At 33.2% G+C, this 27,636-nt stretch overlaps 1 protein-coding gene, 1 long non-coding RNA gene and 1 pseudogene across 4 annotated transcripts; 2 read left to right on the forward strand and 1 right to left on the reverse strand.

Moving 5' to 3' along the window:
- The first annotated feature begins 2,224 nt into the window (after nucleotides 1–2,224).
- On the forward strand, nucleotides 2,225–3,188 carry LOC114376230 (annotated as a pseudogene).
- A 10,982-nt stretch (nucleotides 3,189–14,170) lies between these two features.
- On the forward strand, nucleotides 14,171–15,017 carry LOC114371681. Its single transcript, XR_003658069.1, has 2 exons — nucleotides 14,171–14,361; nucleotides 14,548–15,017. It is a non-coding gene; the product is annotated as an uncharacterized LOC114371681 (long non-coding RNA).
- An 8,386-nt stretch (nucleotides 15,018–23,403) lies between these two features.
- On the reverse strand, nucleotides 23,404–27,164 carry LOC114394144 (pentatricopeptide repeat-containing protein At1g08070, chloroplastic-like). 3 transcript variants are annotated; one of them, XR_003662649.1, is made up of 2 exons: nucleotides 25,124–27,164; nucleotides 23,404–24,099 (listed from the first exon to the last, which is right to left on the reverse strand). XR_003662649.1 is itself a non-coding variant. In XM_028355755.1 (1 exon), exon 1 carries the CDS (start codon nucleotides 26,963–26,965, stop codon nucleotides 25,244–25,246), a length of 1,722 nt encoding a protein of 573 aa, XP_028211556.1. In that variant the 5' UTR covers nucleotides 26,966–27,164; the 3' UTR covers nucleotides 25,067–25,243. The 3 variants fall into 3 exon arrangements, 1 of the variants encoding a protein (XP_028211556.1); XR_003662648.1 differs by having other exon boundaries at nucleotides 23,405–24,099; nucleotides 25,092–27,164; XM_028355755.1 differs by lacking the exon at nucleotides 23,404–24,099 and having other exon boundaries at nucleotides 25,067–27,164.
- Between the last annotated feature and the right edge of the window lie 472 nt (nucleotides 27,165–27,636).

Genomic DNA, 27,636 nt, shown 5'->3' on the forward strand with positions numbered 1-27,636 from the left:
GAGGTTGTTTTGGATCGGCTATCATCATGGACAATAACATGTATTTTCGCTTCATGCACAACCACGGAGAAAGGTTGTAAATCATTAATAATATGAGCCACGAACTATGATTGGTGGTCAAGTTACCAAAAGGATTCATTCCATTTGAAGCTAGCGCAAACCTTAGGGTTTCTAGGCTCCTGAGCAAAAGTTGGATACAAGGAATCAAATGTCTTCCATTGTGTACAATCAGCGGGATGTCTGATCAGCCCATCCATTCTTCTTTCATCTACATGCCTCCTTGAGTTTTTTGAATCTTGCACACTGGCAAAAAATCACTTCAACCTAGGTATTATTGGCAAATACCAACAAACCTTTGCTGGATGAGTACTGCTTGTGCCCGAACCTTCACTGCCTTCCCCATCGTTGGCCTTGTATCGCGAAACTCCGCACGTGGGGCAGAATTGCATGTCAGCTAACTCATTTCGGTACAGAATGCAGTCATTCGGACATGCATGGATTCTTTGGTACTCCATGCCAATGGGACATAATATCTTCTTTGCTTCGTAGTGACTCTTGGGTAAGGTGTTATCTTCAGGAAGCATATTTTTCAACAACAAAACCAACTCAGTGAAGCTTTTGTCACTCCACCCAAATCTAGCCTTCAAGTTAACCAAAGCTAACACAGTTGATAACCTACTGAAGCTTTTGCATCCAACATACAATGGCGTCTGCGCATCTGTTTGAAGATCATCATAAATATGTGCATGAAAATCCTGAAAGCCCTCTTGCCCAAGATCATGTATCATGTCTTCCATTCGATCTCCGCTTTCTACCTGAATCGGCTCAGGTTGAGATGTTGTTGTATGACCATGCAATTCACCATGCCATATCCATTTTGTGTAAGTCGGGCTAAACCCATCACATATCAGATGCGATCTAATGTCATTCAAGGACTGCCGCCTCCCGTTGACACATTTAACACAAGGGCATAAATACTTTGCATCTATAGCTGGTGCATTTACTTGGGCAAATGCCAAAAACTCTTCAACCCTGTTTTCATACGCTTTGTTTATGCGAGGTGCTGTAATCCAACTTCGATCCATGGTCGATGTTCTGTAATACTACCTACGTCATACTTAATGCATGCCAATCTCTTTTTTTTTTGTCATTCAAAGGTGTGGTCCTATCCCATTCAGGAACACTTTATTTTTTTTACTCATTTTTATGTACAAGTTAAGTACGATATGGTAAATTTGATTAAATTTTGGCAACATTTTGCATTGGTCTCCAAGTGCACAAAATGAAACAGGTCATGTGAGTTGACCATGTTTAAGTATGCACCCGGAGAACAAAGCCATATGCAGTCAACCGAAACTTAATCAAATATACCAAGACATACATAACATGTAACTGTGAATGAAGTAAAAAATATAGATGCTCCCAAACTGTCCAAACGAACAGTTCAAGATCCAATAAAGTGATTAATCCAAATTGTCCGTATTAATCCCTTTTTTGAATCTTGAACGGGAAACTAAGGGTCTCTCAGCATGCACTACAAATTACTAATCCACAACTTAGATAATGGTATAACAATATAATTAGCTTATGAACATAAGTATGACATACATACCTGGAAAGATACGTGTAAGAATCCTAGAACTGCGATGATGGGAGGGAGTAGAGCACCAGCTTATTACCAGAAAACCGCCTAAAATTCCTTCTTTGCAAAACAATTTCCTACAACGAATCAAAACAGAACCAATATTTTTAACAAATGCACAAAAGGTTAAACAATATCAAGGTTCAAATTATAATAGCAAATGATAAGCATGTATTGGACATCTGTTTTATTTGCTGCTATGACATCAGTGTTTTCCTATAGGACTATTTTAAATTTTCTGCCCAGTTGATGTTCAGGTTTTTCTTAAAGCTAGGCGGGCAAAAATCCAGATACCAAGCATACATATATAGATGACTCCAAAGCACAGTAGCTAGTAATAGCCTGCTAAGGTAGTTTTGAAGGGGATAAACACAAGCTTATGTGAATGTCATTGACCTACTGTCATCTACATTGCCAATTCTAGCGCACGTTAAATTAACTCTTTATGAAGCTCAATATATTTTCAGTTGAACTTAATTTAAACATTATCGTCATGACAGCAGTGGGAAAGTGTTTGGAGGGAGAAAATAACGTAGCATTGCTAGCATTGGTAGAACCTGCCAGTTTATTACAATTGTCATAATGAGCTGGCTTGGGAGGAGAGATGCCTTGGACTAGATGCCATTTTGTGGTTGCTCCATAGGAGTTGTTGATGGTTGCATCTATGCATTAGAAGGATTTTCAAGATCTTCAACAATTAAATATGTTTGGCAGTATGATCCCATTAAAAACTCTTGGGCTGAGGCTAGTCCAATGTCAGTTGGCAGAGCCTATTGCAAGACAGGTATATTAAATAATAAGCTTTATGTTGTTGGAGGGGTTACTAGGGGTCGTGGTGGACTAATCCCTCTGCAATCTGCAGAAGTATATGACCCTCATACATGCATGTGGTCCCTGTTACCTAGCATGCATTTTGCAAGAGCTCAAGTGTTGCCAACTGTTGTTTTGGCTGACTTACTGAAGCCTATTGCTGGCTTCATACAAAGGAAGGTTATTCGTTCCTCAAAGTTTGTATTGCTGGCCATTTTTTGTTGATGTTGGGGGTGAAGTTTATGATCCAAATTTAAATTCATGGCTTGAAATGCCAATTGATATGGGTGAAGGCTGGCCTGCAAGGCAAGCTGGAACGAAATCGAGTGTTACGGTCGATGATGATCTATATGCACTTGATCCTTCAAATTCTGTTGACAGTGCAAAGATCAAGGTATGTGATTATGAAGGTGATACTTGGAAAGTTGCAGCAGGAGATGTTCCTATTCATGATTTCACCGAATTGGAATCTACTTATCTCTTCACTAGATTACTTGAAAAACTTCATGTAATAACTAAAGATGCTAATCACAACATTATGGTGTTGCAGGATGACATGCAAAATGAACATGTTGAGTCAGCTTTCTCTCAATGAATATTGTCATCACCAGATAACTCATTCAGTGAAGATGCTGAATCTTCTGCAGAAACACAGGGAGAATTTTGGAAGGTTGTTGCTTCTCCCCCAGCCTGGTTTTTAATTTCTAGACCATCTCTGGTATTTTCCAGTACCTAAGATTGTTGCTTCTCATCTTGGACCCACACTAGTAGATCTAGATCAAGTCTTAGTTGGAACTCTTTGAGAATTGCCACCGTGTTGCACTTGGATGGTCCCCTTTCCACCCAAACCACCAAATAAATGCACATGTCCTCACATAGCCTTTCCAATCAGCTATATATTTTCTTCCTTGGTTATTCCTGTGGCCTCAAATTAATACTACACATTAATCAGCCACATTCAGCCTTGTTTTGCTTAAGAGTTCTAGAATTAGCTCAAGTTTTAATACCCACAACTTCAACATTGGGGTTCTCATACCAGCTGACACAAACACCTGGTATCTTTGAAAAAAATAAAGGACTTTCCCCCTGAATACAGAGCCTAATTGCAGAACTTGGAGGGTCTGCACCTCCCAATGCCCAAAAGGCCCAACCCTCTAAAATGAATAGATATCTCTCCCTCTCAACCTTTTGTTATTAATAATTGTCAAAATCCGAAAATAGCAACCCAGAAATTTGTGTTCTACTGCTAGAAAATTCTCATATAGTATTTAATTACAAGCCGACATGCTAATTGTTGCCCAAATTATTAGCTATTGACATGATTTTGGGAATAACAAAACTGATGATCCAGTCCATGACTTTTGAGCATCTTTTACAGCCTATTTAGAATGCTAATTTTTGCTCTACCTTTTCTTTTTGTGCAAAACCAGACTCCCAAAAATACCCTAGAAGTTTGTCTTATTTACCCGTATACTCAAGTTTAGAGATCAATTTACTAACTGAAATAGTGGAACCTTATACCTGAAGCCCATGCCATTGTTTCACTGTGAAATTATTTGTTAACAGATTATTCATGACAAATCTCTAATTAAGAAATACCAGAAACAAATTTCAGTCCTCAAACTAGAACTTGATCAACTAAGGAAGGGGATGCTAGTTGGTCTCAATCATGAGGAAATTTTGACCTTAAAGCAAAAGGTTTTTAGCCTTCTCTTATATTCATTTGAAGATTGTTGTTGTTAGTTGTTACACATGCTTTCTGTGATTGTGTAACCATATTTGCTTCTGTATTATATAATATAAGAGTAGTTAGAAGAAGGTCAACTGAAAATGCAATCAACATTGGAAGAAGAAGAGGAAGCCAAGGCTGGTCTTATGAGTAGGATCCAAAGGCTAACCAAACTCATTATGGTTTCATCAAACAATGCAGTGAGATTGACACTAGCTGTAACAACTTTTTTTTACTAAATCAGCCCCGTATGAAGGCAACCCCTAAGGAAATATCTAGCTTTACAAGACCTGGGTACAACAGGTTACATATTGTCGAACAATATTCAAATATCATCAACTAAGTCTTGAAACTAGACCTAGGTCCCAATATCAGATTGTCGAACAATAACCAAAGTAACAAGCACAATAATAGAAGACAACAACATCAACCTTTGAACTGTGCACAAAGTCATAAAAAACTACAATGTTATAGACGTTACCTTTAATGGGGTGCAGCTTCACAACAATGTGTGGCCGAGACGTAGTAGACCACCAACAAGAACTAACAACCTGAGATGAGAACAAAGCAGAATTAATGAATGAAGGAATATAAGCAATGCAAATGAAGCTATATACAAACATTACCTAAATGCGGCCTGAGCTTTGTCGGTGGCGACTGCAAACGGAAGAAGAAGCAACGCAGAGCTCTTTGTCGGAGACGATGCTCTAGGGCACGGAGTTCCTCTGTAGGTAGGGCACGTAGTTGTGAGTTCTGTGGTAATCAACCTTACTAGCGCACGACAATGTTAGAAAGGAAAAAGCACGTGCCCGCAACATGAAACCATTTAGGATACAAAGACGGGTCTTAGTCAAGACCGTCTTTGTATGGCAATAAAGTGGAACTCCGCTACGTGTGCCCAGCAAACATACAAAGACGAGTCTGAGTATAAGACCATCTTTGTATTTCAAAGGCTCAAATCACGTGGCCTCCACGTGAAACCACCAACGATATAAAGACGGGTCTTTGTATCCCAATGACGAAAATGATGACGTGTCTGCACCCTCAAATCATTAATGATACAAAGACGGGTTTGAGGATAAAATCGTCTTTGTATTTTAAAGCCTTAGATCATGTGGCCGCCACGTGAAACTACTAACGATACAAAGATGGTCTCACGACACGACCGTCTTCGTATAGTTGTCGGGTCACTCACGTGTTGGGCACGTGTAACCACTAACGATACAAAGACGGTTCTCACCAAGAGACCGTCTTTATATGTTAACCACATAATTACAATTTGCCACGACGTCTGAATGTCTACGACGGGTATCTGCAAATGACGTGATTCTGTTGCTTTTAATTACGAATATGCCATTGCCTCACCTTCTAAGAAGGTTGTCTACAGCCGTCATTGAATCAGCGATGTAGAAAGCACGTTTTGTAGTAGTGCAACTGTCTCCCACCAGAATCAAGCTACTGTTCTTGGAATTGACTGAAATTTTAATATACACAACATAAAATAAGTACACAAAAAAAAGTTGTGTACACATGCAAGTTATGATGTTAAAAAGAAGTAACAAGTAATAAATCATTAGGATAAAGATCAAATCAAAATATATAAAACAAAAACGTATAAATTTAATTCCATGCACATAAAGTACCTGAATCCCTGCCCATCCTTTCTTAACATCGTTTTCTTGGAAATTTGATTCGTTTGCCCAAGCCCACAAGATCCTTCGATTCTTGCTTGGGTCAAAGAATGACTTGAAAGCATAAAAGTTACCATAATCATATCTAAGTCCACCCCAACCATCCTCTGAAGTGTTGTTATCTGGGATATACTTACCCTTATTTTTGAAGTATGTTCCAACCGTATAGTACTCATACCTAGTAAAGTCAAGGCTATTCTTGAGAACATGCTTAATACTACTCCTAACTACGGATTTGTTTTCAGGTATGGCATACAATTGGACCTAATTGCTTTGCTTGTCAATGATTCCATCAGTATAAAGGATCACAGGTCCTTTACCTGGGAGTACAGTGGCTCACCCAGACCAACACCCGCATTTGTCAAAGGGTTTTGATGGGTATAGAGCAGGTTCAAGTTCTTTTCAATTGATGAGGTCCTTTGATACTGCATGCCCCCACACTATGTTGCCCCAAACTGCTCCTTTTGGGTTATACTGGTAAAATAGATGGTAGACTCCATTGTAGTACATGGGCACTGTGGTATTGGCATTGAAAGGGGTTATTGCATGCATGGTACAAGAGAAAGACATGAAGAATATTAAGAATTAAATTTGTACATTTTCTATTGATGTAAAAAGCTGTGCAATAAAAATGAGATAATTAGAAGAGAAGAGAGAAAATTATGAATAAAATGATGGATGTAATGAGAAAAAATATAAAAAATTAATTGTTGTATAAATAATATAACTCAATGAATATTGATCATTTGAAGATTCAAAGCAAATACAAAAGGGAAGACAAAATCAAAGTCAAGGGAGAACTCACTCACCATTTGGATCTGCATGTGGCGATGATTTATATCCGATCCACTGGACAGTACCGTGAAGGAATCTGAAAGCAAAGAATATCAGAACTCAATCATGAAGGAAAAAGGTTTGTTATGAATTTTAACAGAAATAAAGACTCAATCCTAAGATGAGGAGTGGACATAAATAAGAAATTAGAGTTATAATTATATTAATTAGAAAATTAACAGATAGATAACAATTTAATTATTTGTCATACATATATATGCACATTTTGTCACAAAGTTCAGCTATCAATTTTCATGCAATACCGAGTTTTCAACAAAAAAGGGTTAGTTTTCTTAACCTATAACTCAAGTATATATTATAGTGCGTTCGAGAGAAATTCTTCAATGTGTGTGACTTATAATTGTTGCAAATTTAAATAATATAACCTGTCACATGTTAGATGATTAATTGGAGGTTCTTAATATATTTTATCGATTACTTATCTCAATTTTTTGGTCGGTTACTTTCTTGTATGGACTTGTGTATACAAGTTATGTGGACTTTTATTTTTACCTCCTCTTATGAGACTCTAACTATTTAAAAATTACTTTCCCAATAATTATTATGAGATTAAATAAATGAACTCGTTTGTAAAGATTGTTAATATCTCTTTTCTTCAGTTTTTTTATCGGGCTCTTTTCTTCATTTTCACAATACTTAAATCCGACATAACTATTTAAAGGAACCGAATTCTTTTTTACCTATAGACCCACAAAGTTTATTACTAATGAAAACTAATTGACAATATACATATCATTATCTTAAATAATTACATGCACCCTTAGGTCATATAATTACTTTACATTTTAAGTGATAATGTGTTTGTAATTGATTTAATTAGTTTAATCAATTCATGTGGTCAATGTTGTTATCTTTTATAATATGAGAATATTTATTTTTTAGAGTAAAAAAATAGTAGAATAACTAGTTTTTATTTTTAAAATTAATCGTGGCTGAATTTTGTTATCTGCACTAATTACTTTTAGAATGACGTTCACTTGGGCTAACTATATTTATCAACGTGATATCAAATTAATTATCAACTATCAATTGTAAGGTTTAAACTACCCAATTATAATTAGATTTCATCAGAAAAAGAAAACGAAAACTAAGAAAATTCAGGGTTTGCTTCAGAAAATGGTTTTAATTAGTTTAATTTTATTTTTTTTATAATTTTTAAAACAAAAATAAAGTGAAATAAATTGACATTTTTATAACTTTTCCAAAATAGAAAATATTTTCTCAAAACCAAATAAATCTTTATATACACAATGCTATATTTATATTTGTAAAGAATAAAATAATCTTAGATCTTTTAATATAAAAAAAAGAAGAAGTAGGAATATGATAAAAATAAACAAATTAAAGTGTTTTGAATAAGAAAAAATTTATGTTAAAGGAGAATAAATTGTGAACCAGGACTATTTGCGTTTCTCATCACTGAGAAAAGGCACTGCATGTGCCCTGAGTCGTCCAAAATCAACACGTACGTTTGTATGCACTTCCATATGTTGTTTCGAATACAATATGATAACAAAGCAAATAAGTTCGAAAACGCAAATCGTAAGACTGAGGTAACATTTCAAATGACCAACATATATGTTTGTGAGGCAAGTTATGACAAAGCATATGGTGTTATTTTTCCATATATATTAATGCAAGTTAGTCCTTCATCTACATTTGTGAGTGGTCCATGACTTCAAAAAAACATTGGGAACATGGGGGCTATGGAACTAATTAAAGACAAGAAGGTTACAACCACTTGAGAGAGGAATAGGGTGAAATAGGCCACTCTTATTTCTATTTAAACATTGCATTTTGGAATTTTGGTCACTCCCATCCTAGTGTTATTGGGATTTATAATTACTTTTTTTTAAGGAGAGATTCATAATTACTGTGAAGTTGGTTTCTATATTAGCACAAAAATGCACAAAGATAGGAAAAGGTGTTACATGCACTAAGTGCATGCAATATGAAAAGATAACAAAGGGCAAAGAAGAGAAATTATTATTTATTATATAGTCTCAAATGACTATGTTTTTAACTATTTTTTTACGTGGCATATAGTCTAATTTATTTATTTTTTAAAATTAACTACGTATCATGTAAAAATTAATTGAAATCATGAATATGTGATAGTCCAAAATTACATGATAATTTCTACCTAACCATACCTCTCGTCAATTAAAAAAGGTAGCCCCAAAACCCCTTACTTTTTCAATTTTTTCAAGCACCTGACTAGATAGGTGCAAAAGAGTCCAATTACTATATCAGTGTCACTATCTTCATTTTCCCAACAAAGTCTGGGATGCCACTACAACCTATTTCATGAAAAATACATATTGTCCCCAGATACTCAAATCTACACCGCACTAAAACACAACTACACAAGTTAGCTTGATGTATATATAAAAGAGTTCCGCTTTCATGATTGTGGAATCAACTAGAAGTTCATGCAGAAGTTATATATATTATGAGCTTATTAGCCTCATATATTTTTAATCCGGCCGATAATATGTGTTTCTTCATTACTAAGTGTTAAGGTGTTAATAATTGGAATGTAAACAACGTGATCGAGCGAGGGAGAAGAGAGAGATCAGAAAGAATTTAGAGAGTGTGGATTTTTTTCATAATTAATGAATCAGAGTTGTCCTCATTTATACATAATTACAGTATTTATAGAGGCGCAAGAGATCTATTGACGGGTAAGTTTGTTATGCCACATCTACACCTATTATTCGTGTTATATAGCCTACACCTTTAGTTATATATACATATGTCGGTTTCTCATCATACTTCAGCGTAGTTTTTTCAGACCCCGACCTATTGTGCTTATCTTTGGGATAATCCCATAAGAGTAAGCAAAATTATCTTAAGCCTAATTATACTAAGCAAAAGGTACTAAGTACTAACGATATTGTTTGGGCAGTGTATTATACTGTTATAGTCATAGTTGTAAGACAGTTATAATTAACAAACTATATAGAGAGAACAAGAATCATAGCGAGGAAAATTAATTGTACTATTATTCGGGTTAGGGAGGTGGAAAAACTGCATGAGTAAGAAATTAACTGAAAACGTTACCATATATTGATCCAGTTCTTACGAGGTTGAAAATGGTATCCAGTTCTGTGAAGTTTGCTCACTGAAGGCGCTGAAATGGATTGAAGATCCGCGTATATGTAATGAAACGCTTCAACGCCATTGTTACAATTAATCACACAACAAAGGGTGAAAATTGCCATAACGGTGAGATAAATTGGAAGAGCCATTAATTAGAATGAACCACGAAACAACAATATTATATGAAAACGGAACGGGAGATTGTGAAGGAAGAGAGGGACCAATTGCTGTTATTTATAGAGTGTAAAAGGTATAGGATAAAGGTAGTAGATAAAAATTAGGCCATATGTGTATACGTACGTTTTATTTGGTATTATTAAAATTAATTTTTTTATATATGGTTTGAATTAATTTTATATGATTAGAAATTAATTCTCATGTGTAGGTTTTATTAGACAAATCTACTACTATGTTATTAAGTCAGTGACTCCATCAAGCTAAATACCTCATGGCACCGAAATCAGATTTAAGAAGTAAACTATATATTCATTTATTATTTTTTTAAAGATATTTTCTTCAAAAATTGAGATTATTCTTATTGGTCACTAAGGTTGTTTCTTCTCATGAACACTTTCTTAGCATTAGAGAATTTAGTTGTTTGTAACTTACAAAAATATTGTAAATTTAAGTGATTTTATTTTTATAACAACACTATAGCTAGTTTTGTTGATAATTAATTTTGTTGGAAAACATTATCACTTTTAGTGATATTTTTTTAATTACGTTTTTTTTTTCATTTATAAAATTTGATTTGAGGCTTTACTTAAGAAATCTGAATTTATTTTTACTTAGATCAATGAAGTGTTAGTTAAATTTAAGTGATTCAATTTTTAAAAGTGAATAATTTGTGGTAAATGTTTATTTTTTAAATAGTAAAAATACATTTGTAAATCATTAGTAATATGATTAAGGCATGTTAATTTTTAAAAGAAAACGATGAGAATGGTGACAATAAAAAGCATAACAATGCTATTTATTGTTTTTTGTTTTTTAAGATCATATAATTGTTGGGTTTTTTAAGCTTCCTTCCACATACCCAAGTGAGAAGACCTATTTTGTCTCACTTATTTATGTGAAGAGGGATCACATTAAGTTGAAAGAAATTCATTTGTAAGGAGAAAACAGTTACAAAATCATTGAGAGAGAAATGAGAGGGAAAATTATTATGATTTTTGCACACTCACCAGAGAGTGTTTTCAGATTGTAACTACAGATTCGTTCACCGTTGGATCGGGTTATTGGACAACAGGTTCTACACACGTGATACTTCTTATTCTCTGCTCTGCATTTTGAGGTTTCATCTTCTTGTCTCTTTATTGTAAGCATTGGTACTCTGTTTTGATTTTACTGTTTGTAACATATTTCATTGTACTTGTTGGAGATTCTCTTGTACCTTTATTGATTATAATGCAGTTATTTCTTTAGTTTGGACGATCCTGATTTTTACCTGGCATTAAGGGATTTTCTACTTTAATAAATTGTGTCTTTCGTATACTCTTGATTTCTATTTTGCGTTTTATTTTTATTGGTGCTCCTCATATGTTTTTACAAGTTTTGAAAAATTTATTTTCGTTGCCTATTAATCTGTTATTGAATTTGTTATTGTATTCACCTTTTTTTCCCATCAAGAATTTATAGAGAACATCAAAAGATAACATTGTTATTTGAATTTAAATGTCAATATAAAAATCGCACATGAAAAGACAGTCCTTACAAGTAGCATGTGATGATAGTATTAGTATGTACAAAAATTGTCTTCAGAAGTAAAATTGACAAAGTTGTACATATTAACAAGGGATTTTGCTATTTTTGAAGGGAATGAGAGTAAAATAAATAGTTTCAATTGTTGATGGGAGAGATCAAGTTAATGTAATATATAGTGAGAGAATAACAAATATAAGTGCTTTTAATAATTAATTGGTCTAAATCACTGTATTTTCACTAATTAAAAAATTTAATAAGAGTAATTGGTTCAATAATTAATTATTGATTATAATTTGTTATATATATATATATATATATATATATATTTATTGTGCGAGAGAGATTAACAAATAACTCCAAAAATAATTCTTCATAAATAAGTTACTATGTTCAATAATTCTTTTTATATATTAAATTTTATTAATTTAAACGTTAAATGTTTTGATATTACGTTAACAATATCTGTACACCAATAAAAAATCTCAGTGATATGACTTCATGCGAACATTCATTTTTATCTGGTGGAGGACTAAACGGCTTTCTGGTTAAACTAACCACGTATTTGTTTTTCGTTTCCTTCTTTCATCTTACGAATTCATGCATCCCCTATTCCATATGTGTTGATCAGTCTGTGGCTGCAGTGTGTCAATGTCATTTAAGAGATGAAACAGCCTTTGCCAAAAGCAAGATATTGTGTAATACAAGTTTGGAAAAAGCAACATAATGTGAGGTTTTTATCATTTAGTCTTATACACTATGAACATATTAATATTTGTTAGTAGTATTTGTGTGAACACAATATATAAGGTAATACTTTATTGAATATATTTAATTTATCATATAATATATGCTTAATTTTTTTAAAGTATAAGTAAAGGTCGTTTATAAAATTACATAGTTATAGATATTTGATTTATCAAAAATTCAGTATGCATGATCGTTGAGTTAATATAAAATATTTAATAATTAGATTAATAAAAATTAATAATACAATTCTTTTTAAAATGTAACTTTAATTTGATGAGTTACAATTGGAGTAACTTAGTTTTATCAAGCCTATGTGATAACTTATAAGGATTCTCATGCTGAAGTTATTGAATATAGAAATGATAGAGAATAAAATGAGAGTAAATGTATATTTTTTTTTAATTATCTCTTATGTTTGTCCTATATGGTTAATTTCATGTGACGTTAGAGTTGACAATTTGAATTTGACCTGATGCATACATGAACAGCCAACAAATAAGATTGGATTTCAAAAAAGGTGACCTAAAAAGAAATGGACTTTCTTGGCTCAGCTCAACACACATATTAGATTGACTTGCCAATCGAGCATGGACTAAGTTGATCCAGTGTTTTTCAAACTAACTCAATCTCTCCTTGATCATAGGAGAATTTAAGTAAAAATATAACCATAATTATACAAATCTTATGTTACCAAAAATATCTCTATCAATGTAATTAAACGTATATCAATAGCACTCAAGTTGGTACATGGATGTCACACATTTCTAACTTGATCAGATATTCATTAAGCATCGATTTACTATTCCTTTAGTAAGAATATCAACTAACTATTATAATGTTTAGATCTCAAAGCAAAAGACAATTGTTTCAACTTCAAACTTCTCCTTGATGAAATGTCTAATAATTTCCATATACTTATCCAATCTTGTCAGACTAGATGATGAACAAGCTATGTAATTGTTGTACTATCACAATACAAACTCATAGCCTCTCAAGGTTCAAAACCTAAGTCTAATAGCCCAAGTCTCATAACCGATGTAAAAAGATGTCCTTGTTAAGATATATGATCGATGTTTTTATTTAGAAATGACTTGTTTAATATTATTGTATTGACAACATATGTAAAAATATTTATTTACAAAACTTATGTTAATCAAACTAACGGAGTTGATGGAAAGAATATGATTATTGTGTTTTTAATAATTAGAAGACCTTATAAAAAATTTTCATGATTGAGGAATCCAATTAAACTTTTACAAAGAAATAAGGAATCAGATATACACTTAAGCCTTATTCTTTTCTCCTTTAATTTACACGATTCTCTCCTATGTGCAAAGGTGAAGTATCCAGATGTGGAGGATTACTGTGATAAAAAATAATTCATGCTCATGCAATGTGATCATCCATATATATATATATAAAGAGAGAGAGAGAGAGAGATTTTTTCCTCTTATGATGGATGATAAGCACGATAATCCTTTTGAGTTGAATCATACCCTACAAAGACACAATTAACAACCCGTTCTTCAAACTTTGAACATTGATGTGGAGTAGAAGAACATACATAAATGAACAATGGAAGGAAAAGTGTAATGATCTAAAAGTACATCGATCTAGAAGTCTTATAAGGTAACACTACTACAAAAATTATATTTTAAGACGTGAAATCGACGACGGTTCTTAAGAACTATCTTAAAATTAAATACAATGACAATTTTGTAAATAATAAAAGATATACAAAGACGGTTTTATAAAAACCGTTTTAAAAATTGAATGTTTAAAACAGGTTCACTAAAAATCGTCTTTAAATATACATGTTCAAATACGGTTTTATTAAGACTGTCTGGAAAATTAGCATCCTTTTCCATTCCTATTTCTCGCATATATATAGGAGATCCTTCACCATTGTTCATGAACCTCCTCCTCCTGACCAACGAAACCCTATTTGGGAAACTTAATTTTGTGCTGCGATTCCAAAGTTCGAATTCAACCAAGAAGAAAGCCCCATCGAAGAGCAACAGAAGCTTCCTGAACTCTTTGATTATCAACATGGACTCGATGGCGGATTTGGGGGTTTCATTGTAAACAACAGACCTTCTTTTTCCCCATATCTTTCAATCCCGTCTATTTTTTTTTCTATTTCGCTTTCCTTTCTCTCGATCTCCTTTGTTTATTTGATGTTCATTTGTGTTTTCTGTTACGTGGCAGTTCTGCGTTGTTGATGTTCATTTGTGTTTTTCTGTTATGTGCGTTGTTTGTGGTGACAGGTAAGGGGAGGAGAAGGGGTGGCGGTGTTGCATGGTTTATGGTGATGGATTGATGGTAGTCGAAGGAGAAAGGAAAAAGAAGGTGGAGGAGGACGATGACGACTTGTCTGAGTTACACGACTCATTGACTCACTCGGGTGAGGGAGGGACAAGGGAGAGAAGCAAGGTGCAGAGCTTAGTGAGCTTGATGCGGAAGAGGAAGACACGACGGTGGAAGAAGGTTTCAGGCGGCGGCAGCAGCGGCAGTGGCTCCTCGTCTTCGTTGGGGAACGATGAGGTGGCAATAGTATTTGATCTGAGTTTATTATTGTGTTTGATGGTGTTAGGAAAGATTGAAGAGGCTTCGATTCTTGCATATTTTTATTTTTTTTAGCTTTGAAATATCTACAATATAAATTATATATATAAAGTGTGTCACAATTTTTAGATACAAATCATGTAAGCTTATATATATGGTTCACAACGCATCATCGTTATGTTATTATATTATATTTGTTATTTCAAATTTAATTTATTATAAATTATAAATAATGTACTATGAAGTTGGAGATTTTATCAGTATTTAACTGAGTAGGAACTGTTGTTTGGTGGAACAGACCTGCCCACAATGATGAAGTGTTTCTTAGTGTCCTTAGCCTCTTTATGGGTTTTCTCAGTGCCCGACATAGCCTATGTTGTGGGATTATTATGCAGGTTTACCAGTAGACCTAGTATGGAGCACTGGCACGCTATTGAAAGGGTAATGAGGTACCTTAAAAGAACCATAAATCTTGGATTACATTATAAAAGGTTTCCCGCTGTACTTGAAGGATACAACGATGCAAATTGGAATACTCTTTCAGATGATTCCAAAGCAACCATCGGCTATATATTTAGCATAGCTGGTGGGGCTGTTTCTTGGAAGTCAAAGAAACAGACTATCTTAGCTCAATCCACTATGGAATCTGAGATGATAGCACTAGCAACTGCTAGTGAGGAAGAAAGTTGGCTAAGAAGCTTACTTGCAGAGATTCCTTTATGGGAAAGATTGATACCAACTGTGTTGATCCATTGTGATAGTATCGCGGCTATTGCAAAAATTAAGAACCGTTATTACAATGGTAAGAAACGACAGATACGTCGTAAGCACAACACTGTTAGAGAATTACTCTCAACAGGAGCTGTTAGAGTGGATCACGTACGCACTGATGATAATTTAGCAGATCCTTTGACGAAAGGATTAGCTAGAGAGAAAGTCCATAACACTTCTAAAAGAATGGGACTATTGCCCTTACTGCGATGATCATTCATGATGGTAACCCGACCTATATGACTGGAGATCCCAAGAACTAGGTTCAATGGGTAATAACAAGTTATGAAGTGATATGAGATGAACATGCTGTTATAAGTGAAAGCAGCATGATTCCTGAAGTAACAAGAGGATGAGTTATGGAAAAAATTCATAATTCTTAATGAGATCTATGCTCTACATTGAGTGGAGTACCTAGGCTACAGGAGTACTCTTGATAGACTCACCTATGTGAATGTTGAAGTGGGGGCTGCTTCATATGAAATTTTGGGCAAAAATTTCTAGAGCGTTCACTATACCGGGATAGACGTGCATGACCTTTAACGCACGGACTTTATAGAATACACCTATGAAAAGGTTGTGTGTGGTTTGATGTCGGAGATAGAGTTCAAGATTTCGAGTCACTCTAATAAAATCTGAATCTTACTCACTATGCAAATGTTCAAGTTGTATGACACCTTTGTTTATGCACAATTTTATGAAATCCTCGAAAATCTTCTTTTCAAATTTCAAGTGGGGGATTGTTAGAACAAATGAAAGTTTGAAAAAAAAAAAAGAAAGAAAAAAAAAGGAAAAAAAGCTTCAAGTCCCACATCGCTCAGGATAAACACTTGAATAATGTTTCACTCCCTATATATAGAGAGCTCATTTCTTCTTTTTTCCTTGCCCCAGTTGAGAAGCATTTCCTCAACTTTTCTTTCTCCCTCCCATATTTCAGCCGATGCATTTCCGGCAAACTTCTCCCTCTTTCTTTCTGTCGCTCTAAAATTTTTGGTTACCTTTAAGAGTAACTTTGTAAGTCATATTTTTCGGTTGCCTTTAAGAGTGACTTTGTAAGTCATATTTTTCGGTTGCCTTTAAAGAGTGACTTTGTAAGTCATATTTTTCGGTTGATTTTAAGAGTGACTTTTAAAGTCACATTACTCGGTTGCCTTTTAGAGTGACTTTTCAAGTCATACAAGAGGGTGTAATTCTAGAAAAGGTTTCCTCAGTGCAGTGAGAATCTTATACAGTGATCTGAGCTGTTTTATCCTGGGTACGTCATGGTTGATAGTCTGCTTGCACAATTTTTGGCAGTGCCACGAAACGTCTTAAAGAAAGCGACATTGTCCGTGACTCAGCCAGTAATTTTTTCGGTTTGCCATAAACTATTGTGACAACATATACCCATGCAACCTTTAAAATCAGTAAAATAATAATGTCACTATTGACTTGGGTCCTCAATGTCAAATGCAGGAAGCCCAAGTCTGGTTAATTTGGAGAAGTAGACTCGAAACTCAGCATAGGTTTTAACATTAATGATTACTATTGCAAATGTGATTTTGAATTAATATAGAATATAAACTAGCTTCAATTAGAGCAGTGTGTGTGGAATGACTTGTAAACCTTACAAGCAAGCTTCAATTTTGTCCAAATTAGTTGCAGAAAATATAAATTGAAAGTATATTAAATTGAAAGATATAACATAATAATATACATCTGAGTGTGTCATTTCAGTGTGTCATCTCAATATATATCTGAGAGTGGGCTACAGCAAGCTAGCCTCCCACCAAGAGGTTGGAATTCCTATGATTCCTTTTGCTGGACAATTTCTGAAGAAGAATTCTTACAAAGTGCTGAAATGGTTTCTCAACGTCTCAAGGCTCACGGATATCAGGTATAGATACTGCAAAGAACAATAACTTATGGAATATTTTTCTGTATTAGCAGTGTTATATATCCTTCCACTTATTGATGCAAATTGTTTACAAGATCCAATTCGAGTTGAGAAAACTAATTTAATAGTGTCGATCAAGATCTTTATGTTCTTGTTCCCCTTTATGTGTTGGTTTTTCAATTATGGAAGTCTCCTTGTATATCTCCCTTGGTATATTATACCCAGAAAAAAAATCTGCCTTAGTATTTTTTCTCTCTACTTATTTATTATGCATATGTTTAATATGGAAATCACTCTATTAATGTTGTTAGCTCCTTGATATTTTAATTGTAGTCTAAATTTTTCTACCACAAAATGGAAATGCATTTTTTACTTGATAAATAATGATCATGAGAGTTCTGGAAGCCTTTGATTTTGTGTGAGGTATAAGCTATTCTTACACCTCAATCTTTTCTTCGTTACAACTTTTGTCTCCCCCTGGTTTTAATTTATGCACAGGAATAAGCTCTATATAGGCTTGACTAGGGTCTATGTATGTATATGGATAAAGTAGCGCTTCATAATTTATTTATTTATTTTGTTGGTAAAAAGTACTTCATAAGTTACATATTAGAGAAGTATACATTCACGAGAAGTATACTTTTTCGTCCCTACCTTTGTCGGGTCTGAAGAAAAAGGGAGCGTCCATTATCTGAGTTTTGATCCATGAAATAATGTTTCACATTGGCGCCCGGCTCTTTATCCTATGCACCAATTCATGGAATAATGTTTCACGAGGAGTATACTTGTAGTTATTCTTTCCTTAAATCATTTTAATTTCTCCTACAATATTCTCTTAGTAGGTTATATTATATTTTATTTGCTAAATATTAAGATTATATTATAAGATTAATATTAAATTAACCATCCATCTTGGTGCTACCAAGATTTCTCTTTAACAATAATTTAGTGACTCAGATTTTTATATTGATTTAAGAATTTAGTGACTCAGATTTTTATATTGATTTAAGAATTGACTGGATTGTTATTTCATGTTACAATATTTTTTTTCTGTTTTTATTTATTTCTCATATGTTTCTATATTACTTCATGACATCTTTAAATATATATATATATAATCTTATTTTTTTCTTCTCTCCATCCTTTGATATTATCTTATCATTTGGTTAGAAGCTAACTAACAATCTTCTTTTATCAAATAAATTGTTTTAATCGTACTTTGTTGCTAATATAGTCGGTCACACTATTATTTGAGCATTGTCAATACTTATTTTGCATTTGGAGTAAGGAAAATAAGTTATGATGTTACCGATTATACTAATATGTTGGTGCAAGAAGCCTTTTCTTTTGTAACGGTAATGGAGTGTTTTTACCCTCTAAGTCTTGATTTTTGTGTACAATTTTATTGCAATTTTTATAGGAATTAGTTTTTGAAAATATTGGCTTGTTATTTTTAGGTAATGTTAACTATTGGTCATAGAATTAAATTTCTTTTAGAACACTATGGATTAAGAAAGTTCTATAAGATTTTTTAATTGTCAATGAAGCTCTAATATGCATATAAGAGGACCTGCAAGATACAATTTATATTTTTGCTTACAAATTTTTATTTTTTATTTTTAAAAAAGTACATTCTAAAACAATTTTTTAAAAAACTGTTCTATGCGTTAGAAAGTATCATTTTAAAATAGTTTTTAATTAAGAATCGTCTTAGAAAGGTACCCTTCTAAGACAGTTTTCGGTCAAGAATCATCTTAAAATAATATCATTTTCTAAGACGGTTGATTGTGGAACTGTCGTAAAAAGTATAGATTTTTTGTAACATTTTTTATAACGATGGTTAATAATTGACGTAAAATATATAATTTTACCGATGTAAAAAATACTTTTTATAGTAGTATTAATCACTCAAACAGTTGACCTCATAACCTTACCCCATAAATGAGATGGATAATTGTTGTACGTTAAAAGTGATTTGCTCATCTTCCAAATTGTACTCTATTTGCCATTAGAGCTCACATAGAAACGAGAGCTAGCTTAGACGTTTTGTTCGAGTTGGACCGTATTTTTTTTCTTCGAGTTGGACGGTTTATAGAAAACATGAGTACACACATTTTATAACGAAGGTGCATTAGACGCCTTAGTTTTTTAAAACTTTTGGACACTTATTTTGGATGCCAATATTACAAAAACATTTTTAGCGCGTCTAAGATATAAATATATACCTTTTCTCCTTTGAACTCTCTATTTGCATACTTAACAACTTCATTAGCAATTCAAACTTTAATAAACTTTGTTATCATAAATTTTTTTGAGGAATCTGCCGTTATTCAATACGTCTTTTTTCCAACATGTATTACTATCTTCATAAAAGATGTTCATGTATTATAAGCGAAATAGTGTTTCTTAAATATGCATTACTAATCTTTGGCCCACGAGCTATCATGGGTATGTTTGGCGGGGGATCTAAAAGCTAAGCACACAATCATCATGGCACATTGGTGTGTTGTACTCTAACGTTAATCTCTTTTTTTTTTATTATTATTATTCACTTTCATTTCTTTGTGGCAATCTTTATTTCTTTCCGCCATTGTTTCAAGAAACATGAAGAAAAAAGTTATTTCCAACTAATCATTAGTGATTAACAATTAGCTTAACGAGGAGGTGTCCCTCCAACAAAGGGCATGGTTAATTCTGCAATTAATTGGCTAGCTCCCATCCCAAGTACTATTATCTATCTTTACACATGATGAATACTCTATCTGCACTCATAAACAAAAATAACTACTTTATACTTATTAAGAAAATTAATTAAAATCATTTAATTTTATTAATCTCAAATAAAAAATAAAATCATTCTTAAACTGTTCTCCATTGAAACTTTATATTATAAATAAAATAAAGTCCTTAAATATAAATTTTCAATTAAATAAAAGATGGTTTAAGAACGATATCATTGAATAGAGAAAAGAAAATTAGTTAAATTTGTTTATATTTAAATTCAAAATATAAAATATTTTTTTTATATATGAGTCTAAAGGGAGTAATACATATTATTATTACTTTTAAGGAAAAACCGTTGCTTCGGTGTAACGTGACTTATATTGTTACGTCACATGATTAAGTTTAATTTTTTCATTTTTTATAATTAAAATCAAAGAATCTTTTTATAAATTTGATATTTTTTTAATTTTAATTTTATTTAATGTTTTTTAAAAAATTCTTTAATCCAATTAATTCTTAATCTTCCTAATTCTAAACCTAGTCTTTCCTATATTCTATAAATCTTTGCCACCGTCGCCACCTAACTACCGACTCCACAAGGCAAACAAGCATAAGAGCTCTCATATCCTCCTTTTTTTGGTTGTCACACTTCAAACCAAGCATTTCTTCATACACAGGGTCGACTTAAGGCCCAAGCTGTCCAAGCAAGGGCTTTAGGTTCCAAAAAAAAGGTCCTAAATTTTTTTTAGTACTAATATATCTAAAAAAAATTATTGTAAAATTATATTTAAAAATAAATTTTAATTAAAATATTATAAGTAACTATCAATCTTTTTATTGATACCATAAATAACAATTAATGAGTAACAAGATTTAATAGTTAATAGCTAAAAAAACTCAAAAACTTTTCTTTTATTTTTATTCTCTTCCTATTCAATTATTCAATTCTAATTCTATCTTCTTTTCTCAGTGTCTATCTTCTTTATTCAATTATTTCTATTCTTTTTATTCTCTCATACTTCTCACCTACTTGATTATTGTTTCACTTTGACATATTAGTCAATAGTTTCTCAATACCTATTTGTTTATTTTCATCTTTTATGTGCATGTGTCTCTATTTGGAGGGTAGAGGGAACAATTGGTATTTTTTTTCTTTTAAGTGTGTCAATTTTGCATCACAAAAAGTCTAAAAAATTAATTTTAAATAAAATAATGATAATTTTAATAAACTATTTTATGAGTAAATAAAATATCTCATTCTTAAATTTACTTTAGGCCTCTCAAGTCCTTGAGCCGCTCATGTTCATACACTACACTAATCATATGTGTTCTTCATTGCTCGCATGTTCTTCATTGCTAACACATCGGTTTGAATCTATACGTTCTATAATCTTCTTCCACTGAAACGGCTAAAAGTATTTTTCTTTTGTTTTAAAACCTCTCACACTTCTTTAAATATTCCATGTTTTTATTATGTCCTTCGGTAACTATAACCGATGAATGAATCCCTATAATCTCCCAATCATAATCACATATTAGCAAACTACACTAAATTGCCAAACTAGTCACCCAACTAGGTTAAATGAGAATATATATTCTGCTTGTTGGCCTTGTGGAGTCATTGCTCAGATAGGTGATGGCGCCGTGGGAAAAATTGAGAGAATGTAGGGAAGGCTAGGTTTAGAATTAAAAAGATTAGGAATTAATTAGGAATTAAAGTGTCTTTTTAAAAAAAAACATTAAATTAAAAAATAAAAATATCAAATTTATAGAAAGATCTGTTGGCTTTAATTGAAAAAAAAAAATTAAAGTTAATTATATGATGTAACAAAATAAGTTACATGAGATTATATAATATATAACATACTGATGTGATTTATTTTAAAATCATACTAAAGTGAAGTACCAGCCTTAAGATAACACTGCCAATACATTACATTATATAGAAGTTATAATTAAGGTTGACTTAATGAAGAAGAAATAGTTCGTGGATTTAAATTTTTCATTAATAAAAATTAACAATTAATTGATTAGCAATTTACTGATAAAAAAAACAAAAATACTGCATCCCTGAGGATTGACGCAGTGCATGTCAATTCACAGTGGTAAAAAGGTTCTAAGACATGACAAACTCGTAGTTGTTGGAATGAAAGTGGGATGGCAGTGAATGTGCCATATGACGGTGCCCCCACTACAGTATGAATTGCGCATAATCTTTTAACCATTAACCAACATGCATGCGTACAGTGAAATTGTTAGTTTTCAACCCAGAACATAAAGAACCAACCTCTTCATGCCCGAGTTGCTTTCTGAACACATGCATGCCACACACAGCACTTTTTTTTTAAAGCAGAATTCGTATATATTATAGGTGTCTTGTAAAAAATATATAAATTATGTGTGACAGTTAAGTTTGTGAGACCATTTTATCAAAAATATTGCATAAGGATTATCCTGATCCAAAAACTCTTGATTTAACATAAGGATTGTTGCTAACTCAGCTCAATGTTATCATGGATCAATAGTCTATATTTTGAGGTCGTCAAGAATGGTACTTAGTTTTTTTTTTTTTTTTTTTTTTTTTTTAACAAGAGCATGGCACCTAGTTTTTTTTTTTTTTAACAAGAGCATGGTACTTAGTAGTCATTCAAATTTGGAAAGTAGATATCATGATTCGTTTTGCTTTTAATCAAGGTTTTAAAATCTAAATGTGGACTTTTTTATGCACACACTTGTTGAGGACGTTCAAATCACAAACTGATCAATCATGAAAGTAATCTACAAACATGTATGGTCATGAATAAACTAAGTCCAAGACGTGTACACTATCCTCAAGGATTTATTCATATAAAGTGCAAATTTCCTAAAATTTAATAGGTTCTTTCCAATAAATTGAGATATCAAAACTAACAATTTTTAGTAAGTTTAACCCAAGAACTCACAAAATGAAAAAGAAAAGAGAAGAGAGGTGTGTGAGGAGTTCTATAAAACCACAGGAAGCATATATAGATATTTACAATGAAAAGATAGTGTTTCTAAAATCACCCATGAGCAAGTAATGCCATTGGGCTTTTTTATGTGTAGTTTGGATATTTATGAAGTGCACGAAGTAACAGCCCTCCCTATTTGGATTATTGGACTTGGGCTCTCAGCTCAGTGCAGAACCCAAACCCATACTTTTATGTAATTTGTGACCCTAAATTTAATTATAAGACACGTGAAACTGACAGCATAAACTAGACATCAATTGAGCAATGATTTGCAAAAGTTACACTAAATTTCATACTCAAATAGTAAATTGGTTCGGTGAACTAACAAATCGGCAGCAATTTGATTCACAGGTTTTCCAGAACAAGAGAATCAGATTTTGACAAAACGAAACTTGGTTTCACAGTAGTGATAATAAATTCATCCTTGCCGGTCAATGTTTCTCAAATTTATCGGTCATACTCGAAGCAGTGGTAGAATGAGCACAAGTAACCATGCCTTGTTCATGAAAGAGATGAGAACTTCTTCCCTAGCAAAATATACCATCAATATTGAATTGCATTACTAGAGCAAAATTCACCAACAGATTATACAGTGGCCCAAAATTTGAAATTAAGCTTCAGGAATTATAATTAAGCACAGTCATTGAGTGAACCATATTCTGATGGCACATTAATCTTGTGGAGAGAATCAATCTGAGAACTCTTTTTCTTGATATTGAAACATCTTTCTCATTCATATTTCTGATGAGACAATGATTAATAGTAAGACACCAAGCTTCCATGCAGATTATATCAGCATGTATTTTTTTTCCATACATGCTTGTAATAACTACTCAAGTTGGACTGATGTTTTACACGCACAAATAGTCATATGATATCTCTTTGGTGTGAACCTGGTTAAGGAATGAAACAAGAGGTTAAGTCACTACATGTTGGAATAATAAGGAAAAAAAAAAGGAAGAAAATAAGTTTGGGGCGTGTCAAATGACACAGTCATTAAGGATTATTTGGCTACACAAGATAAATTTTAATAATATGAAACCCTGTCAAGATATTGTAGGCACCAATAGGAGGAAAACAAGTATAACTTCAACTTCAAGAGATCAATATTCCCGAAAGGCATGGCAAGTTGCAATTATTAGGAATTAGAGGTGGAGGCTTGATGAAGGGAAAAGAAGCTGGAGAGTTTGAAGAATGAGAATAATCAAAAGGTATCATATTAAAGAAAATTGTTAAGATGAGAATATACAATGGAGGCTCTTATTTATAGAGCTAATTGGATTAACCATTCCTAACTTCCTAACTGACTTACTAACTTTCTATAACCTCTGTTAGCAATTACCCAGTGAACCATGATATTATCATCATAACATACACTCAATACATGGCATGTTGCATAATGTCAATAATCCAAATATATGTCAAAATAGAGCCTGAAGCTCGGCCTTGCAACATACAAATATAAGGTGCAGAAACAGTGTAAAAGAGTTTGTATCCACAACAAAAATACCAAGAAAAAACGGAAGTTAGGACTTTTAGGAGATTTAAACCCATCAACTAGGAAAATAAAACAGATTTCTACAATTGGAAAGTACAAAGCATTTCATTAGCATTTTTTTCCAAGCTCTTCTTATCAGGGTGTTAGTGTAGCAGTTATCTGAAATCATTATAATTAATTTTGAAAAATTAAATTATATTAGACACCCTTAACTAGGTTCCAAAATGTCACTATTTTTTCTCATATAAAACAATAAAACATCATATAGATTCCATAAAAGTTCAGCTGAATTTAAATTATCTATATATAAAGTTAAAGAATAAGCAGCAGCTAAGTTAGAGCAGGCAAAAGGGAGTAGGGTATATTGCACAAAAAATATACTGATACCTGCAAAAGACCAATATGAACACTAAACTCACCAAGTACCCATCTGTTGTAGTCAACAAATACATTTCAAAATTATCATATATCTTCGGTACTTGGTAAGCATGATAGTATTTTGTTGGACACAGGAAATTAACCAGTACTCTGTCATCATGCTACCAATAGTCCCCACATGAACAAGTCCCATCATTAAAATGGTGAAAGCGATTTGCATCCCTAACGATTATGGACCTTCTCATAATGGATGAAACCATCTTACTAAATGTGTGACAGTCACCACAGACCCTCAAATTTTTGGAGATCCTAATGGGTTCACCCTCAGGGATAGCAATTAGGCCAAATGCAATAGCTAACTTTTCACTATGTGTGTACAACATTTCTTGCTTAACTTCCTCCTCAACATCTTGCAACACAAAATCTGTATCAGGTACATATCCAGCCATCTCCAACTTCTTAATCAAACTCATCAACATCTCATAGATCTCCTTGGATTGAGGATGGGATCTGTCTCCAACACTAAACTGATAGGTTTTATTATCCACTTCAATCCATGTCCATCCAGGAATTTTTTTCAGCTTTCTTTGGGTCATCATATCCCTAAATTTTGCAACCTTTTCCCACTTACCAGCTTTTGCATAAATATTAGATAGTAGCACATAGTGTCCCGGATTTTGCGGCTGTAGTTCAAGTAGAGAATTAGCAGCCTTTTCTGCCAACTCCATCTTGCTATGAATTCTACATGCCCCAAGCAAAGCACTCCACAGCCTTTCATCTTTTTCAACAGTCATGGCCTCAATCAATCTTAAAGCCTCATCTAGCCTCCCAGCACGGCCCAGAAGATCAACCATACAGGTATAATGTTTGACATCAGGTCTAACGGCATGTTCTTTCCACATCGAATTGAAAAACCGAAGCCCCTCTTCAATAAGTCCTGCATGACTACATGCATATAAGAGGGACACAAAAGTGACCCTATTTGGCAATATTGCACAGCTCAACATCATATGAAACAAATCAATGGCATCCTTCCCCCTCCCATGATACCCATATGCAGCAATCATGGCACTCCATGAAATAACATTTTTTTCCTTCATTCTATCAAAAACCTCTCTTGCAGACTCAACACTCCCACACTTTGCATACATATCAATCATTGCAGTCCCCAATATCACATCCAACGAGAAACCATTTCTCACAATGTAATCATTAGCAAACCTAGCTCTGTGCATAGCCCCCAGTTTAGCACAGGCATTGACAACAGTCACCATAGCAACCTTGTCCGGAACAACACCTTCTTCCCTCATCCGATCAAACAAGACCAATGACTCGTACGCATTGCAATCTGCATAAGCACCAATCATCACTGTCCAAGTCACAAGGTCCTTACTGAGCATTCTCTCAAACAACCGCTGAGCATCCTCAACCACTATGCACTTGGCATACATGTCCACAAGGGAGGCACAAACAAAATGATCCGAAAGCAACCCATGTTTCAAAACCACGTCGTGGATCACGCGACCAATTTGAAGGTCCGTTCTGTCTCTGCAAGTTCTTATTACAAAAGGCAAAGTGTAGTTATCAGGCGTTACACCACACCTCAGAAGCTCCCTGAAGGTGGCATAGCAACCTGCATGGTCTCCAGCCTTGGCAAACCCACCAACCATGACACTCCAAGTTTTGGAGTCTCTCATTGTCAATCCATCAAACAGGGAATATGCATCATCAATGGCCTTGTGTTGGGCATAGGTGTAAAGGAGCTTGTTTGCAATAACCAAGTCTTGGAGAGTTCCATTGGCTACAACATGGGCATGAACTTGTCTAATATGGAAAACGTTTCTGCATCTCAACAACAGATCAATACAAGACTCCGCTCCCATTGATTAATGTTGGTTTTAAGGGTTTTTTTTTTTTTTTTTCCCTAGTAGCAAGAAAACAAAAACATCACTAACTAAAAGCTTGAACTTGGCAGTGACTGTCGAAGGAGCTTCCAAGTTTGTGACTAATTGCAAATGTCCTAAATCCCTCTACTAATACAAATTAATACAACACCAACATTTTGCAATGTCTATAGTACCCTCTTCAAATTTCACTAATTTACCCATCATTACTTCATCAAGACCATAAATAAGAGCAATTTCGTCGCCTACTTGAAGTACCGTATCCGTATTTACAAATTTTACTTCCATATGATATTGCTCAATGCGTTCTTTACTAATTTCATTTGCACGATTCTGCAAAATAAAAAAAAAATACAGAATTCTCCACCATACAAGTATTTTCACGGTTTCAATCAAAGTAGTTAATTTTAATTAATAATGATATCAAATTTGAGTTTTATTTAAAAAATATCCATAAAATTAAATAACCTTCGTGGTAATTATATATACAGTGTGTTTCGATTAGATTCAATTTTTTGAGAATCAATTTCAAGTCTCCAATGAAAGCCAAAGCAACAAATAGTTGATTCACTTTTTCAATTTTTTGCCATGATTTTAGGAACCAAAATTGATTCTAGTAGCTATCCAAATCATAGTTGTGAAATCCGATT

This window comes from Glycine soja, chromosome 2 (assembly GCF_004193775.1).
Source record: "Glycine soja cultivar W05 chromosome 2, ASM419377v2, whole genome shotgun sequence".
Lineage (NCBI taxonomy): Eukaryota > Viridiplantae > Streptophyta > Magnoliopsida > Fabales > Fabaceae > Glycine > Glycine soja.